The 17397-nt window shown below is 41.3% G+C and overlaps 1 protein-coding gene across 3 annotated transcripts in view; it reads left to right on the forward strand.

Moving 5' to 3' along the window:
• The first annotated feature begins 392 nt into the window (after positions 1–392).
• Positions 393–17397, forward strand: part of SLC24A2 (solute carrier family 24 member 2) — a 292349-nt gene continuing 275344 nt past the window's right edge. The window contains exons 1-2 of one of the 3 annotated variants that reach the window (XM_061425191.1): positions 393–686; positions 2555–3638. In XM_061425191.1, the coding sequence (XP_061281175.1) occupies positions 2709–3638 (930 nt within the window). In that variant the 5' untranslated portion in view covers positions 393–686; positions 2555–2708. The remainder of the gene's footprint in view (positions 687–2554; positions 3639–17397) is intronic. The other 2 variants (XM_061425193.1, XM_061425194.1) reach the window with 2 other exon arrangements.

A 17397-nucleotide genomic window follows, 5' to 3' on the forward strand; every position in this document is an offset into this window, starting at 1 on the left:
TCAGCTTCATCAGCCACAAAATTAAAGGTCAGCCTGCAAGACTAATGATCCTTCAGGGTCCCAACCAGCCAAAGCCGAGACTTCACAAACCCTAGGCCCGGACACACAACCCTGCAGGCCTCCCTGCCTTTTCAGTGATCGTCTTTACCATCATCACACATTACATCGCCTCCTAAAGAAATATGTGACTGCTGTCACTTTCTGCAGATAATTGGAGAGAAGGGGCCTGGCAGAGATGACCCCAAAGTTGGCAATACTTTCAGGTCTAAGGAGTCAGGCGCGTCACCGACCTGTATGATTTCTCCTCTTCGTCCTTGCCCGTCTGCAAATCCTGACCCCTGTCCCCACTGCGGAGAAATCTCCTAAGAGACCGCAGCCGGCGTCGCCTCTGCGCCCAGGAGGCGTGGAGCAGAGGGCGCGGGAGCCGAGCGCGCTGCGGCCACGCTCCCCGCGCAGAGGCGAGAGGGAGGGGCCGGAGGGGGCCAGGCAGCACCAGAGGCGGCGCGCGGGGCTCGCGGCGGCTCAGTCTCCTCCCGAGCCCAGCCCCGGACGGCGAGAGCGGCGGCGAGTGCGAGCCGCAGCCCGGGCCTCGGAGCGAGGAGGCGGAGGGCCGGAGGAGGCGGAGGACCGGAGCGGCGGGCCGCGCTCGGGCCCCCGCAGTGTGCGCGTCTTCCTGGCGGATCCCGGTAAGTGCGGGCGGCCGAACCCAGACCAGCCGCCGGGCTCGGGGGCCGCAGAGGTCGGGGTCCCTGGATCCGGATGGCGTGCATCCGGCGGCAGACTCACAGGTGGCTTCGCGGAGGACGTGGGCGCCCCAGGCCCCGAAAGGAGTTAGCCAACTCTCTCAGCTCCCGGGTGCGGCTTCTGAGCACCCCCTGCTTCTCCCACCCAAACCGCCCTGCTTCCGGCTCGGGGTGGGGGGCCTGCTGTCGGGGAGGCGCTAAGAGGGACGCTCCCCTTCCCCAGCTACCCACCAGCGATTCTGGGAGATGCCGGCCAAGCCCCTCCCCACGCTGCATCCCAGCTCCCGGCTCTCTAGTGAGGCGTCTGTCCTTTAGTTTTATTTTCCTGTGAACCCACCAGGGAAAGTTTGGGACCACACAAGGCAAAGTTCGGGCGTAGCTGGGGGTGCACTTGGCCGGCGGAGGCTGTTCGCGTGCAGCGGAGCGGTGGGTTTGCTGGTCGAGTCAGGCTCCGGCTGGAGCCGATAGCGCACCCTGGGAGTTGAGTCCGTCCGTGCCGTTTGCCCCGGCCCAGCATTGTGACAATCCCCGGAGCGCAGTGAGTCGCTTAATCGTTCACGCTAAGCATAGACATCTGCCAGCCAGCCGGGAATCTGTGCGGGGTTAGGTTTATCTCAGGAGGAACAGCATCTCAGCCTAGGTTGGTTTGGGCTCCCTCTGCAAACCTGAGTTCCAGCTAATCTCAATGTGTAACTGGCGCATGTTTAATTAGCTTGCTTTACACCTGAGATGATCTCAGAGAATGCCTCTAAAATGAAATCGTTGATCCAAGAAACCCACCCCCAATCAAAACCGTTTTTTAAAGAAATTAAAAACAGGAATCTTTAGAATGTCAACTGTCTATCTAGGTATTTCACCCTTCTCTGTGGAGGCTGAGAATGAAAACTGCTTGACTGTCTAAACTACTAGAGGGTCAGTGTCGGGGCTATTTTGGGCAGATTTTTGTGGACAGAGGTATTACTGCAACGTGCATATTATTTATGAAATACATATTTGATCTCTTGAAATAGCCTACTTGTTAGGAATTGTTTGATTTACCAAGTTGTGTATTTTAAATATGACTAAAGGTTGTTTTTTGTTTTTTGTTTTTTTTTAAAGCTTTAGCTGAAAATAATATCTAGATATTTAGGGAAGACAGTTTGTTCACATCATCAGAACATTCTTTTAAACTTAAATTTTTAAAGGGCTTCTTATCTGTATTTGATATACAGGAGAGGGTTTTCATGAAAAATAAGAGCCTGAGAGTATTAAGTGTCCAGAAAAAGAGTGCTGATCCTCCAGCACTCAGCCCTTTCCAAGTGACAGATTAAATCCGAAAAGTGTGCCTGCAACTGGAATTATATAATTGGAACAAAAGAAAAGGCAATGGTTCGTTTGTCAAATATGTAGATAAATCTAAAGGAAGTGAGCACTGGGATGTTATTTGTTACATGATTTAAGGTGGGATAAACAGAGATTTTCATCTACATCTATAACATTTTTTTATTTAACACACACAAATATGTAGTCTATGTATTTACCCAAATGTTTGCCTTTGTACACACATTTTAATAAGTGCCTAATATGTCACATCCTACTTTTACTGCTTCATATCTTTTAAATCATCCTCAAAGCATTCCTTGGTGGTAGGTGCTGTCATTGTCCTAATTTTTGAAATGGGGAAACTGAAGTTCAGAAGAATTAAGGAATTTAACCCAAGGTCTCATGGCTTGCTATAGGATAGGATTTTTTTCATATCTGCTAAATTATTTTGTTTAAAAAAAATGCATGATTTTATGATTCACGTATCCTTGTTTTTATTTTTATTTAAGCATAAATGTTGAAAATATTTCCTGTGAAGCCTAAGAATCCCTGATTGTGGAAGCGCCTCACAAGCACTGTTACCTGTAAAGCAAAGCAAAGTATGAAAGAACCATCTGGTTGAGTCTACAAATTTAGAACCTCACATCCACCAGAAGACCCAGGATGGATCTGCACCAAAGCGCCACCATCTCTTTCCTTGAGAAATGGTATTCAGATAAGTCACCGTCTGGCTGCAGGAGACATTATAATGTCAGGAAAAAACTCAAGTTGATTCGAATCCTAGGCCTTTTCATAGGCCTGGTAGCCATTAGCACTGTCCCATTTTCAATCAGTGCCTTTTCTGAGACAGAGACACAGAGCACAGGAGAGGCCAGGGGTGCAAGTGGCCCCGGGGCAGCACACGGTTACCACGAAAGAACTCTCTTAGATTTAAATGACAAGATTCGAGATTATACTCCACAGCCAGCTCTTTCTCAGGAAGGCATATCTGAGAATAGTACAGATCATGCCCAAGGAGACTACCCCAGAGACATCTTTTCCCTCGAGCAACGAAGAAAAGGCGCCATCATTCTCCATGTCATTGGGATGATCTACATGTTCATAGCCTTAGCCATTGTCTGTGACGAGTTCTTTGTTCCCTCGTTGACTGTCATCACCGAAAAACTGGGCATCTCTGATGATGTGGCTGGAGCCACCTTCATGGCTGCCGGGGGCTCAGCGCCAGAACTTTTCACGTCTCTCATAGGGGTGTTTATTGCTCACAGCAATGTTGGCATTGGCACAATCGTGGGCTCAGCGGTGTTCAATATCCTCTTTGTCATTGGCATGTGCGCCCTGTTTTCCAGAGAAATCTTAAACCTGACATGGTGGCCACTCTTTCGGGATGTGTCCTTCTACATCATTGACTTAATCATGCTGATCATATTTTTCCTGGATAACTTTATCATGTGGTGGGAGAGCTTGCTTCTCTTGACAGCTTACTTTGGCTATGTGGTTTTCATGAAATTCAACGTCCAAGTAGAAAGATGGGTGAAGCAAATGATAAATCGCAACAAAGTCGTCAAGATGACAGCGCCAGAGGCCCAACCAAAGGTTGGTGGCAGTGGTTGTTTATTTAATGTTCTTCTTGGCCATAGCTCTGAATTCTTAGTTTTTGAGATCTGCCACTTTTTTAATCGGATGGCGTTGGGGGCTGTAATGGATAGCAGGGTACTTTCTTCAGTTCTTTGATAGCCAGACTATCACAGTGGGAAAAATTGGGGGGTACTGTGGAGAATGTCTACTAAATTCTCAAGCTGTTTGCCTCAGAGTAAAACATTTGTAAATATAGGTTACATAAGCTTCCCAGAGAAGACTCAGCAGTTATTTGTGTCTTATTTTGTGCAAGGAGGCATAGCAATTTTGTGAGCAGTTTTATTTTCATGGGAAAGTATGTGTGTGTCCTTTGCACATTGCAGGGCTTTTTCTATTTAAATGAACATATGACAGTTATCATGAACCATCTCTTTAAAGGTGCTCAGCAAAGAAAGTGTGTCTGTGTCACCAAATATGGACCTATAAGTCAGCAGCCTAGAGCCTCACACGATTGGTCGTTCAAGTGGGTCATGGCCATGCTTCTTGATCCACACAGTGATGCTTCAGACCACTCGACCAGGCACAGATCAGGATCCATGAGAGTCAGTGGCAAGCCATGCTGCCTGCCTCTGTAGTTCGATGCCCATTTTGCACACCATGTTAAACATGACCCAAAATATTTTCTAGAGTAGGACTTGCAGGGGTTTTAAAGACAACAGTGGTCATCCTATCACATAGGTAGCAAGTAAACTGGTAAAGAACTTAGAAGAAATTGATCTGAAAAAATATAGGTTAATTTTTAAAAATAATCAGTAATGTTTACTAATGGGAAAATTAGTAAAATTTTGTGTTAAGTAAGTGATGCAGTTTTGATTTATATCCTAACATTGGAATGTCATCTCAGATTGTGATTTTAAACAGAAAACCAAAATACATATGAAGACTTTTCATTCTGGAATCTGGGGACATTCTCATGTATGCAGAAAACAAACGTTAAGTGGAGGGTGAGATGTTTTTCCAGAGTGAAGAAAAAAATGATATTAATTTAGCGTAATTCCTCTATTTTCAAGTTTCATGACCATCTATCGTTTTTGTGGCAGCCATGAAACAGAAGCAAAGTGCAGACAAAAAACTACTAGTGATATTTCTATTTATTCCATGCAAAAGAGAAATATTCTGGAATGTATTTTTTCTAACCTATCCCTCAGTGTATGGTTGGTTGTTAGAAACTGTAGTAAGAAAAAAAAAAAAAACCATGGCAAATAATATTCAGATGTGATACTAGTCTGTATCCTTAAGGGCATACGATAGGGTCATCACTGGAGCCCCCTCCCTGGTCTAATTTTGTAGCCCAAAACATGATCCCTCAAGCTATCTTCTCAAAACTGACTGCAAGTTTAAGTGGTTTGCATTAGTAGTCTATGTGTTTATTCCAATTAGAATGCTGAACAGTTGCCAAGGGAAAGGCAGATTTTTTAGAGGCAAGGAAATGATTTGGTGCCTTATAAATATCCGGGGCACATCAAGGATAAAAAGTCTTTTTGAGAACTCAGTACTTTTCGTTTTGTTACGGCACAGTGGAACTTAATTAACTTAAACACAGAACTCGGCTAAAGGTTATATTGGCAACAAGCATGAAAAAGGAATTTGCAGAGTGGTCCAATGATATATTGAAGATTGCAGGGGTATTTTGTATTCTGCTAAGAAGGGAGAAACTGGTTTTGTGCATTTAGTAATAACTTTTAAAATATGGTCTACAGACAGTTTTTAATAAATTGTGTCACTCATTAAATCAGCTCTTGCAGGATTTTTACCCTACTATATTAGGTGACTGTCGTGTCATTTTTATGGTAATTTAAAAGTCAATAACTTAGGCTGACATTCCTTAAAGTTGTTATAATTTTTGCTATGCTTAATATTGTGCATCTAAAAAATTTTGGAATTCTGGACTTACCTAATTAAAAAAGAAAGCAGATTATATTCATGACTATATCTCCTGTTTCTGATTTACCCCAAAAATATGTTCATCGTATTGTTTTCCTTTGAGCACCAAATAGTTTTAGTTGTTTCATTTAATGATTATCATTTATTTTGGCATTCAGAAACTAGATTGAACCATAAATTATCATGGGGCCAGAATTTTTTAACATTGCTATGTCTTATTTGGTATACTAGAACACAGATATTTTTAGGTGGACCAATACATAATGATGTGTGATTTCCTTTACGAAATTTCACCTTGCCAGTTTTACTTTTGAATTTTATTGGAAAAAAGTTTTTCAGCAGCTTGTTTGTATCAGATGTCTGATTTCAGAATCTTGTGGAAATTTTGCTCTCTGAGCACTGAACAGAAGGTGTCTCAAGGAGACGGGTCCTTGAGCTTGGCGCTGTTGTTCTCTGATCTAAAAAGTTGATTTCTGGCTATATACCCCACCCCCCTTTCCTACCTAAGTCAGTGCTTCTAACATCATCAGACCACTCAGAGCCAAGCCAAAGACATTCCTTGATTGAGTCTTCATAGAGAGAAATGTGCTGTACAGGAATTTAGGAAGCAAAATACTAAGCCTGTTTTAGGCAAGGCTACCTCATTGTTTTATATGTGCAGTTATAGAGCAGGGGAGTATGGGAAAGTGAAGGAAACATATTTAGAGATTTTGATACAGGTCATCATGGTTCTTCCTGGAAACTCATCAACTCTGCTGAGCTGTAGGCAGTGAAATATCTTTGAAACTATTTGCTTCATGAACAAGTTGAAAATCTTCATTTGGTTTCATTACTGATGATGGGGCAAACTATGGAGCATGGAAAAATAGAAAATGTGAATGTTTTTCTCATAGTTAAATAATAGTTTCCCATTTTATTTAACTATTCCACCTGGCGTGTGGCTTTTTAATTTGACTTTTTTATTACATCTTTTAGTGATAATAGCATCCTTTAAAAACATATCATTTAGTGTCATGACATGGTAAAGAGACCCTGGACTTTGACTCAGGGAAAAAAGGTTTTAACTCAGGTGTGTAATAAGCCTTGTAACCTCAAAGAAGTCACATAAACTCACTGAGCCTCAGTTTCCTAATTAGGAAAATGAAAATAATAATACCTGCTTCATAAAGTTGGAAAAATTGTTAAATGACGAAATGAATATTTAGCCGCTAACATAGTCCTTGGCAAATGTGGGTTGTTCAGTAAGTGTTAGTTCCCTTTCTTTCATCTTTTGTTCTTAAGTGGAAAGTGAATCAGAATAAAGTACTTCAAATTTGAGTATTTCAAAATATTTCTTGAATATTATAGTTCATGTCAGTGAATCATCGAGTTAAGCAGGCCATTGTCTCTCTTAGGGGCATGTGATATTTGCCATATTATAATATTTATAAGCTTAATTTCATATATAGTAAATATATGCAGAGAAGATATTATAAACTCCTGAAGGAAACCTTCAAATACCTTTGCAGTCCTGAAAGTTTATTTTGTAGAATTTTACTTGCAGTAAGTAGGCCATTGACTGTGGTTTTGATATATCTATGCTAAGCAGAGATTTTTTGTTTTCAGTGTATTTTTATTTATGAATGACTGGGACCTTCTTCTAAAAACCTCTCCATGGCTGCTAAGGAATTAATTTGAATCCTGCAGGATGTGAAGCAGTGGACTTTGAGGGCATCTGGTGTGTTTTGCTGTGTGCCTGGCGTGGCTGCTGAGGTCCGTTGATCTGCTATGGTGCTAGGCTGTCATTGGCCTAGAAAGCAGCTGTCCATGGTATTTAACTTCTTCTTAGACTTGGCACTGTAATCTGACAGCAAGTCAGCCCAGTTCAAATGAAGGGAATGGTCTAAATAAAGATGCTTAAAGCTGGATAGTTGAAGGCAGGCTACTTAGTAATGTAGGTGTGCCTTGCTTTATTCATTTTGTATGTTCCTGAAAAGTTGCTTGCCAGCAGAGTGTTTGCAGTGCAAATTGTTGTAATGGTCATGGGAAAATCGAAATTGAGACAGTGTTATAAATATTCTTCATAAAGTAAAATGTTTCTGATAAGATACTAAACCATAAATAATTATATAAATGCAAATGTATAGTCCCAAGCTTTCCTAAGGCAAAGAACATATTATAAATTCAACCTTTGTCCACCCTCCATACCCAGCAAATAAATTAATAAAATTAATGTACAGATTTCAAAGAAGGCAAGGTAAGCTCGTCCTTGTAATAAGCAAGTATTACTTGATAGACTTGGAAACTCTCTGTCCTCGAAAGAAAACCTAGGCACTAAACTTCTTAACCGTCTAGAAACCTGTGATTGCAGTGTTCTTTTGAGTTCCTGGCCTGGACCCAATTCAAATGTGTGGGGGTGGGGGTGGGGCTGCTTCCCACATAACACCAAGGAATTCTCAGACACCAGCAGGGTGGCCAAGAATTTAACTCAATTCTGACACTGTCTGCCCAGAGATAGCATCAGTTTTCCTCAGGTTAAGGGTTCATTCCTATAAGACTGCCCTCTCCACCCCCACTTCAGAAGCAAGTCACCAGTCCAGTTTGTTACCTGTGCTTCTGACTGACTATAAGTCAGAGGTTCCAGTGACCCCCTCCTCAGGGTCAATGAATTTGCTAGAGGATCTCACAAAACTAAGAGAAACATTTCATTATTAGATCACTGGTTGATTGTAAAAGGGTACGACTCAGGGACAGCCAGCTGAGGCATGGGGAAGGTAGGGAACCTTCTCCAGGCGCCACTCTCCCAGCATCTCCAGGTGTTCACCAACTCCCGAAGCTCTCTGAACTCTGGCATTGGATCAGGAAGATCCCCTGGAGGAGGTCATGGCAACTCACTTCAGTATTTTTGCCTAGAGAATCCCATGGACAGAGGTGGGCTACAGTCCATAGGGTTGCAAAGAGTCGAACACTACTGAAGCGATATAGCACATACGCACCCATGGAGACTGCATTACATGGGCATAGTTGATCAAATCATCGACAATTGGCAGTTGATTTGCCCTCCAGCCCTTCTTGGGCTTCCCTGCTGGCTCAGCGGTAAAGTATCTGCCTGCAATGCAGGAGACCCAGGTCCAGTCCCTGGGTCAGGAAGATCCCTTGGAGAAGGGAATGGCAACCCACTCCAGTATTCTTGTCTAGTGAATTCCACAGACAGAGGAGCCTGGTGGGCTACAGTCCATGGGGTCGCAAAGAGTCAGACACGACTAAGTGACTAACGCCTCACACCAGTAGGTGGGAAGTGCAGTCTATCTCTCCAGCTCATCTGTCCTTGCTGGAAGGGAGTGGGACTGAAAATTCCAACTTTTAATCATCCAGTTGGCTCCATTAGTCACCAGCCCCAATCCTTAGGTGCTTTCTAAAAGTTGCCTTATTAACATAATGAAAGACACCTGTGTCACTCTCCACACTTAGGAGATTCCAGGGGTTTTGGGAACCATGAACTGGGAACTATGAACAAAGCCCAAATATATATGAGAAATGTATTTTGGTCATCTTAATGACCAAATATATATTTCTTATAAATCACAGTATCCAAGTCTGTTTGTTGATCTAGGAATACAGCATGATGCTATTTTCCTTGTTTTGTTTCCCTCTACTTATGTTAAAGCAAACCCTTCAGTTACTGCATATGATTCAGAGAGTGAAGGAGGCACTTTGAGAGACTCAGAAAGCCCAGTGGATTTTTATTCACAAAGGTCAGGTTGCACATATCTGTTCCCCTTGCTACCCTGGTTTCTCCAGCAAAAAATTCACTTTGTGAATCCTGACAACGTTGAGAGCTAGGAGTTACCACCGCTTCCCTTCCTACTTTCTTCCTTTCTCCTTTTCCCCATCTCATTCATTTTTTCTTTTCTTTTTTTTTTTTGGTAGAACCAGATAATTTGTATTTTAACTTTAACAAGGAATTAGATTAAGTCACTCTGTGAGGCGACAAGAACATCTTTTTAGAAAAGTCTCTAGTAACAGCATATAGCAGCATTTTGTTTAATTCAGTTTGGCAATCATTATCTTTCAGCTGGAATATTTAGTTTACTTATGTTGATTGTGATTACTATTACATTTCAATTCTTTCCTATCATGCTATTCTGTACTTTCTGTTTGTTTTGATCTGTTTCTTTTCATCACTTTTTCTCCTTTTTGTGGGGGTGGATTTTTTTTCTAAGTCTGTTTTTCCCGTTAGTAGTTTGGAATTTATACATCCTATTTCTTTTCTTTTAGTGTTTACCCTAAATTTTTTAATGAATATATTTAACTCAACAGAGTATAAAGCTAGTATCTTTACACTCCTGCTAAACATCCTAAGGGCCTTAGTTAGTGTTAGTCGCTCAGTCGTGTCTGACTCTTTGCGACCCCATGGACTGCAGCCCACCAGGCTCCTCTGTCCATGAGATTTTCCAGACAAGGATACTGGAGTGGGTTGCCATTTCCTTCTCCAGGTGATCTTCCCAACCCAGGGATCGAACCCAGGTCTCCTGCACTGCAGGCAGATCCTTTACCGACTGAGCTACAAGGGAGGCCCTCAGTCAACTCTCCCCCATTGTAAATAATTTGAAGTCTACAATCAAAGTTGTACCTTGGTGTTTCATAACAGTTTTATTGAAGTATAACCTTCACATTTTTAATCCTTCAAATTAGACATTATGCCATCAATGTTTTTAGATATATCTACATTTTTACTAGTTTTTATTGTCCCTTCTTTTTTCATTGTACTTTTCTCTATGGTTTTTTCCTGTACTGACTTACTGTCTTTTTAAGGTCCTTTGGCAAGAATCTGTTAATAGTATCTGCTAAATTTTTATTTGCTCACAGATCTGTTTTACACTTTTGTTCTTGAAGGATAGCTTTGGTGGGTAGAAAGTTATTTTCCCATTCCACTTTGAAATAGCAATAATAATTTCACTGCCTCTGACTTCCATTTTTGCCATTGAAAAGACTGCTGCTGGTGTGAATGTCTCTCCTTTGTAAGAAGTTTGTTCTTTTTGACTACTTTATAAGGTTCTTCTCTTTGTTTTTGGTGTTCAGCATATTCTTGATGCTCTGTCAGGTGTGATTTTCTCACTTATTTATCTCCATTGTGATTCATTGGACTTCCTGAATTTGAGGATTTAGTGCCTCCCACCAATTTGGCCTCTATCTCATTTAGAATTCTGATTGGATATACATTGTATCATCTCAGCCTTCCTCCATGTCTTTAAACCATTCATCTTTTTGTGTGTTCTTCTTTCTTATCATTTTTTTATATCTGCATTCTACTTTCTGATTTTCTCTTCAATTTTATCTAACCTGCATCTGTTTCATTTCTAATTGTTATTATTACATTTTTCCTTTCTAGAAGGTTTTTGTGGCTCAGTTTCACCACCATCATGTTGATTTTCATTGTTTCTTCTTCCTTTATTATTTAATGCCCTCTTTGAATTGGTGATGGACAGGGAGACCTGGCGTGCTGCGATTCATGGAGTCGCAAAGAGTCGGACAGGACTGAGCGACTGAACTGAACTGAACTTTAGTTTTCTAAATATATTTTAATTCATAATTGGTATTTCTAGTGTTAGTATGCTTGCAGGTCTAGTTGTGGTGTTTTATGTTTCATGTGGGGTTGTTTCTTTTTATATTTAATGATTTCTTTTAAAACTTTGAACTTGTATTCTTTGGACTTGACCTGTGGAGCGACACTGAAATCTGGGTTCTAAGTGTATCCCCAGAGAGAGGACTCGTTTGCTTCTCTGTCAAGTGCCTGGGAACTCAACCAACCCGGAATCATTCTAACCTGAATGTTTAACTTTTTTTACCTAGGTAGTATGAATTCAGACTCCAAATCCAGGAATGAGCCCATGGTTGTAAATTCTTAAAGGAGACTATTTTTTTCTTTCTTCAGTAGCACTCAAAACCAAGTCCAAAATAGGCATATTCTACTATGTCCCTTTGGTAGGCAGATTTTTTCCCCCTCATTCACCCACTAAGAGTGTCAACCCTTCAGGGTTTCTAGTTCATTGGGAGTGGAGGTCTCCCATTGGGAGTGGATGGAGGAGGTCCCCTACTCCCTATCAGGCCTCGTGTTCATAGCTTCTACAATCCATGTCTCTGGCCACTGGGGAACAGCAAATACTGCTTCCTCACCTAATATAGATGGGGAATTTTAAAATACATAAAATATAATGTCTAACCTATGTTATGTATTAATATATAATTCATTAGATACATATAATATATATACACCTAGTATAATTTGAGGTGTATATACTGAAAATGATTTCTCTGAATGTTTCATCCATCATATTACCAGAATTATGTTTTAGGTTTTGGATTTGTCAAATGATAGTGCATATAGCAAGGGATGCTAATATGTATTTTAATCGTATACTTTCAGAATGTTTAATGTAATCTGACAGTGTATATAGTAAAACTCCATATCTACAAAAGATCCTACCAATGGCAAATTTTGAGTCAAATCTAAAAGGCAATTCTAACAGAAATTGTAGATTTGTAGAAGTCTAAGTTGTAGATTTGTTTTTTAAATAATATTTTTGTCAGATACTTAATGTATTCATCATATAGGATTATAAAAACACATCAATATACAAAAAAGAAAATTTTAAATAGCCTCTAATCTCTCCATTTTACCATCTAGAAATAACTATGCACATTTTTGCATTTATTCGTCCAGATTTTTCTCACACACACACACATACTCTCACACATGCACATACACACATATATACCTAAATAAGTTGAAATGATATTGGATATGTACAACTTTAAACTTACATTGACTATATACCATTTTAGTATTTTTTAACTTGGCTTATTGTGAGCATTTCCTCATATCATTAAATATTTTTCAGAAACATTGTTCACTGGTTAGCATTATCATAAAATAGTTATTTTTATATTATATTTCACTACTATAAAAGATACTACAGCCAGCAGCCTTATACATGTATTTTTTATTTTGGAGAAGCAGAAATTCTGAGACAAAGTTTCTGAGCTTTTTAAAGTTTCTGCTTGGTTGCTACATCTTTGGTAGTGTTAACTATTACCATTCTTAATGTTCACCAGTTTCATAGGTAAAACAACATTTCATTGTTTTATGCATTTCTTTGATTAATCGGGAGGTTGAAAATATGTTTTTTGATAATTAAAATTTTCACTTTATTGCCCAATTTCCTATGTGTCTTTTGCATCACTTTTAAAGTTTGCTGTGATGACTCAAAGATCTCTTACAAACATATGCTGAGAATCACTACCTTTAGCGGCATTTCCCCACATTTCCACACCTAAATCAAGGCAGGAAGTTGCTGCAGTTTTTGTTTTAAAGGATGAATTATTCTGAAGAGGGAGACCTTGTGACCCAGGAGTTAAGAAATGATGTTCCCAGGGACTGGGGTGTAGCCCTGGCCATGTGACCTCAGTGGATCCTGTACCTCCTCGGACCCTATCTCCAAATCTGGAAAATGAGAGATTTGACCCATATCACCTAAAAGATTACTTTAGCCTGTCATTTCTGTCCTCAGAGGCTCTCATCATTACAATGCGAAATACTCTAACCTTGCCAAAGTGACAATCTAACACGTTTACCTAAAACAGATTCTCACCATGCCCATAGCACCAAAGTCTTTTCCTAACCCGGCTTCCTTGTAGTATTTTCACTCAAATGATTTAATTGACTTAGCTAAACAGTCATTTTTGCTTAAGCATTACTGTGGGAGGCTGTTCTCCCAGGCAGACAGGAGAACAACTTGCATGGGAGAAAACTGTTTAAAGTTCCCTGCAGGACTCTACACCTCCTCACCTTTGCGGCTCCTGGCAGTGGAAACCCTTGGTGGCAGTTGCATGTGTGTCCCTGGGTCACTGGTCTCTCCTGATCTCCCCACAGTCGAAAGAGAGAGATCTGAAAACTGGACATGCGCTGAAAGATACTACGTCCTTACCACATCAATATTCTGAAACAGATACCATCTCCATCTGCACAGCAGGAACCTGAGGACCAGAAAACATAAATGACTGCCTAAGGTCCAAATTTAGAGGTGTTAAACTGCATTTAACACGACTGAGCACGCACACCTGTCTGACTCGTAAATGCATGCTGGTTCTCTTAGAGCTTCCCTCTGGGCAGTTGGGAATGAAGACAAAACAAATCTCCAAATTAGATGCACATTTCATATTGTGTGTGTGTGTGTGTGTGTGTGCGCGCACACTAAGTCACTTCAGTCATGTCCGACTCTTTGTGACCCCATGGACTGTAGCCTGCCAGGCTGCTCTGTCCATGGAATTCTCTAGGCAAGAATACTGAAGTGGGTTGCCATTCCCTTCTCCAGGGGATCTTCCTGACCCATGGATTGAACCCGGGTCTCCTGCATTGCAGGCAGGTTCTTTACCATCTGAGCCACCAAGGAAGCTGCTCTGTTAGTCAGTGACTTTCAAATATTTTTTACCACAACCCCCACTAAGAAACATATTTTACATCTTGACTCAGTATATACACACACCCATGCACATACACGTACATATGTATATGTTTACATATACATATGAAAATAAAACCTAAGTGGGAGGCAGTTATATATATATATATTATATTTTCTATTCTACTGCAAATACTAGTTTCAACCCTAAAATAGTTGCATGACTCACCAATGGGTTGTGACATAAGTTTTTAAAAATACCATGTTAAGAAATTCCTATTTCCTCCTTTTTCTTAGTGGGGCTGCCCTGTAAGGATATCTCTCTGATCAAGGGGGCGAATAGGGACAGAAATCCAGACATCACTCTACTGGACAAGCTGCCTGCTGTGGTGTGGGACTGTGGCTTCCCAGAGGAAAGGGTACCTTTTCTTAATTCCACAAAGGTAGCCCTTTATGCTGGAGGTGTCTTTGCTCCTCACCCACTCTGGCTCTGACACTGACTGATTGCAGGGTAAGGAAGGTGCAGATCAAAGCTTGATGTGCTTGCTCCCTGAGCCTCAGCTCATCCTTGGTTCCCGATGAGCTTGTCATCAGGTGGAAAAGAAATGTGGATGAAACAGGCATGAAATCAGAGAGAAGCAGAACTTGACGAGATGGCCGAAGCTGCATTTCAATTAGGTTAGTTACCGTTTTATGAAGGATTGGATTTGTAAACCAAATGATGCAGGCACAGTTCGTGTCCTGGTAAAAGCTGATGGGTCTGGAAAAGTTCCGGGCACCAGACTATATTAATGCCATGTTTACAGCTTTAAAGGATGCACTCAGAATCTTGCATTGACAGGAAGCAAGCCTGGGGAGATGGTGTCCCCTTCATCCCCAAACACTGGCTGTCTAACCTTGGTCCAGGAGCTTTGCCTCAAGCATCTCCTATGAAAATGAAGGGGCTGCCTTAGCTCCACAGTCCCCACGAGCTCTGATACTCTGAGCATCTTCGTTAATGGGAAAGAAACAAGTATACGTCTGTACTTATGGACTGACCTACCAAAGAGGTGGTCAGGTCATGAAGCCCTGAACTTACCACCTTCAGAGTCCTTTTCCAAATAAGAAGGCCAATTAAAGGAGATTAACCCTTTGAAGGGGTAATGTGGGCTTCTTTACCCGTCCATAGGATGTTCTTAGAAAGGATCGAAAGTTGCTGGTGCTATGTAAATAACTTTCTCTTTTACTGCTTGACGGACTTTGAGCTAGGTAGGCTGGTTACAAGTAGAAATACAGGTTTCCCCTTCAGCAGCCTGATTCCTCCCACTTAAACTGTCATCTGTTGACCTAACCACTCGTAGGCTGGGTCAGTTTCATTTTTCCCCGACACCTGATAGCAATGAAAAAGACGTTGAACCACTTTTGTTATTACAGGTGTGTGGTGGGCGCTGAGCATTGGTGCATGTGTTCCAGGAATGTGAGACTTTGTTTCCTGAAAGGGAGGATGACAATTAAGGGTTAACACAATAGAATTATTATTTAAGACTGGGAGTGTGACCCTCCTTGCTGTGTGATCTTGAGCAAGTTACTGAACCTGTCTGGGCTTATGTTTGTTTATCTATAAGAAAAATAGTAGGCTTTCCCTCAGAGGGAAGCTATGAATTTTGATGCAATTGCACAGGAAAAGTGATTAACAGAATACGGTCCCACCCAGCCACGTATATTCTACTCCTGGTCTCTTTTCCTCTGAGTCCCTCCCATTTGCTGTTAGCCTGTTCTCCCTGAGTCCTGTCATTTTGGGACCTTGCCTCAGCCCCTAGGTCCTCTTCTCTCTGCCTCACAAGCAGCCAGATGAAGGAGCAATTCTCCAGCTAATCCCTAACTAATAGTCAAATCCTCAGTGTTCGGACTTGAACCTGCTTTCCCTCTGTTCTTGCAGAGGATTAAGAGAGAAGCAGTTTCCCTGTTATGAAACCGAACCTCACTCAACTACGAAATTCTCTCAAGCCTTCCTGTCACTGCCCTGTAAATGTATTTACTCTTTTCTTATAGACATCATCAGTATTTAATCTCAGCTTGTCACATCTCCATCTGATCGTGGCTGGGCCTTATGTTTGCCAGCATCTGAGTTTTCTGCCTTGGATCAAATTACCCTTCTTGACTCTGGAACTAACCAATCCCATATGCAATATTTGGTGTTTCACTTGGTACCAAGGGTAGAAAGGAAAAGGGTACTGAATACCCGTTGGAAGGTTACTAATGGTGGTGGTGAGGTGTTCATGATTAAAAAAAAAGTCTGGGCGTAAATCAGTCATAAAACTTAGTGGCTTATGTAGGAGAAGGCAATGGCAATCCACTCCAGTACTCTTGCCTGGAAAATCCCATGGACAGAGGAGCCTGGTAGGCTGCAGTCCATGGGGTCGCAAAGAGTCAAACACAGCTTAGCGACTAAACAACAACAACAAAGTGCGTGTGGAGTGGTATCTCATTGTGATTTTGATTTGCATTTTCTTGAAGGACGATGATGTTAAACATCTTTTTATGAACTTCTTGGCTACTTGTATATCTTCTTTGGGGAAATGTCTGTCCACATCCTTTGCTTACTTAAAAATTGGGTTATTTGCCTAACTTCTGAGTCTGAGTTCTTTATATATTCTGGATGGAAGTCCCTTACCATATATGTGATTGTAAATTTCTTCTGTTCTGTGGAATAAGGAGTATGTTGCGTGGATGGGGCAGCTTCTAGACTGGGACCATTTCTGTGCTGTTGCATATTGTTCTCCCGGCATCAATTTAGTGCTTTGGAACCTTGGATCAACCCTAAAGCTGCCTGTTCCCTTAAGTTAGTCTTGGGAAAAGCTTGATCCCCTTGAAGCTAAGGACTGGAGGAGGATTTAGGGGTCATTTGAGGTTCAGGACTTGTTGATTATAGAGAACCTGGGAACATGAATCTACTTGAACACTGGACCCAGGATGTTCGTTGTCTAGTTGCTACATCACCCTTTTAAAGGTACTGCTGATCCTTCTCTGTATTGTCTACAAGTGTTTTTTGTTATCAAATCCCTTTCCCAACATATTATCCAGGAGCCTTGTCAGGAAAGCAGTCAAATCACAGTCCTTCATTCTCAGATGTGAACTTTGCTTACATGATGTTGTTTGAACCTTGGCACTTAGCTTTATAGATCTTGGTTAGGGGCCAATCCTGCCCATCTACCCGCTCTGTCCCAAAGCCTATAACTTTTCCCACTCCAGGTCCTGGGAGCATTTGCATCCATTTTGAACAAAGCTTTATAAGTATATGGAGCTGCATACAGTAAATAATAATAATACTAGTAATGATCTACTTTGTCATTGCCTAGCATGAATTGTAATTGCACAAACCTAATTAATGAGCACACTCTGAGGGTAAACAG

Source organism: Bos javanicus, chromosome 8 (genome assembly GCF_032452875.1).
Source record: "Bos javanicus breed banteng chromosome 8, ARS-OSU_banteng_1.0, whole genome shotgun sequence".
Lineage (NCBI taxonomy): Eukaryota > Metazoa > Chordata > Mammalia > Artiodactyla > Bovidae > Bos > Bos javanicus.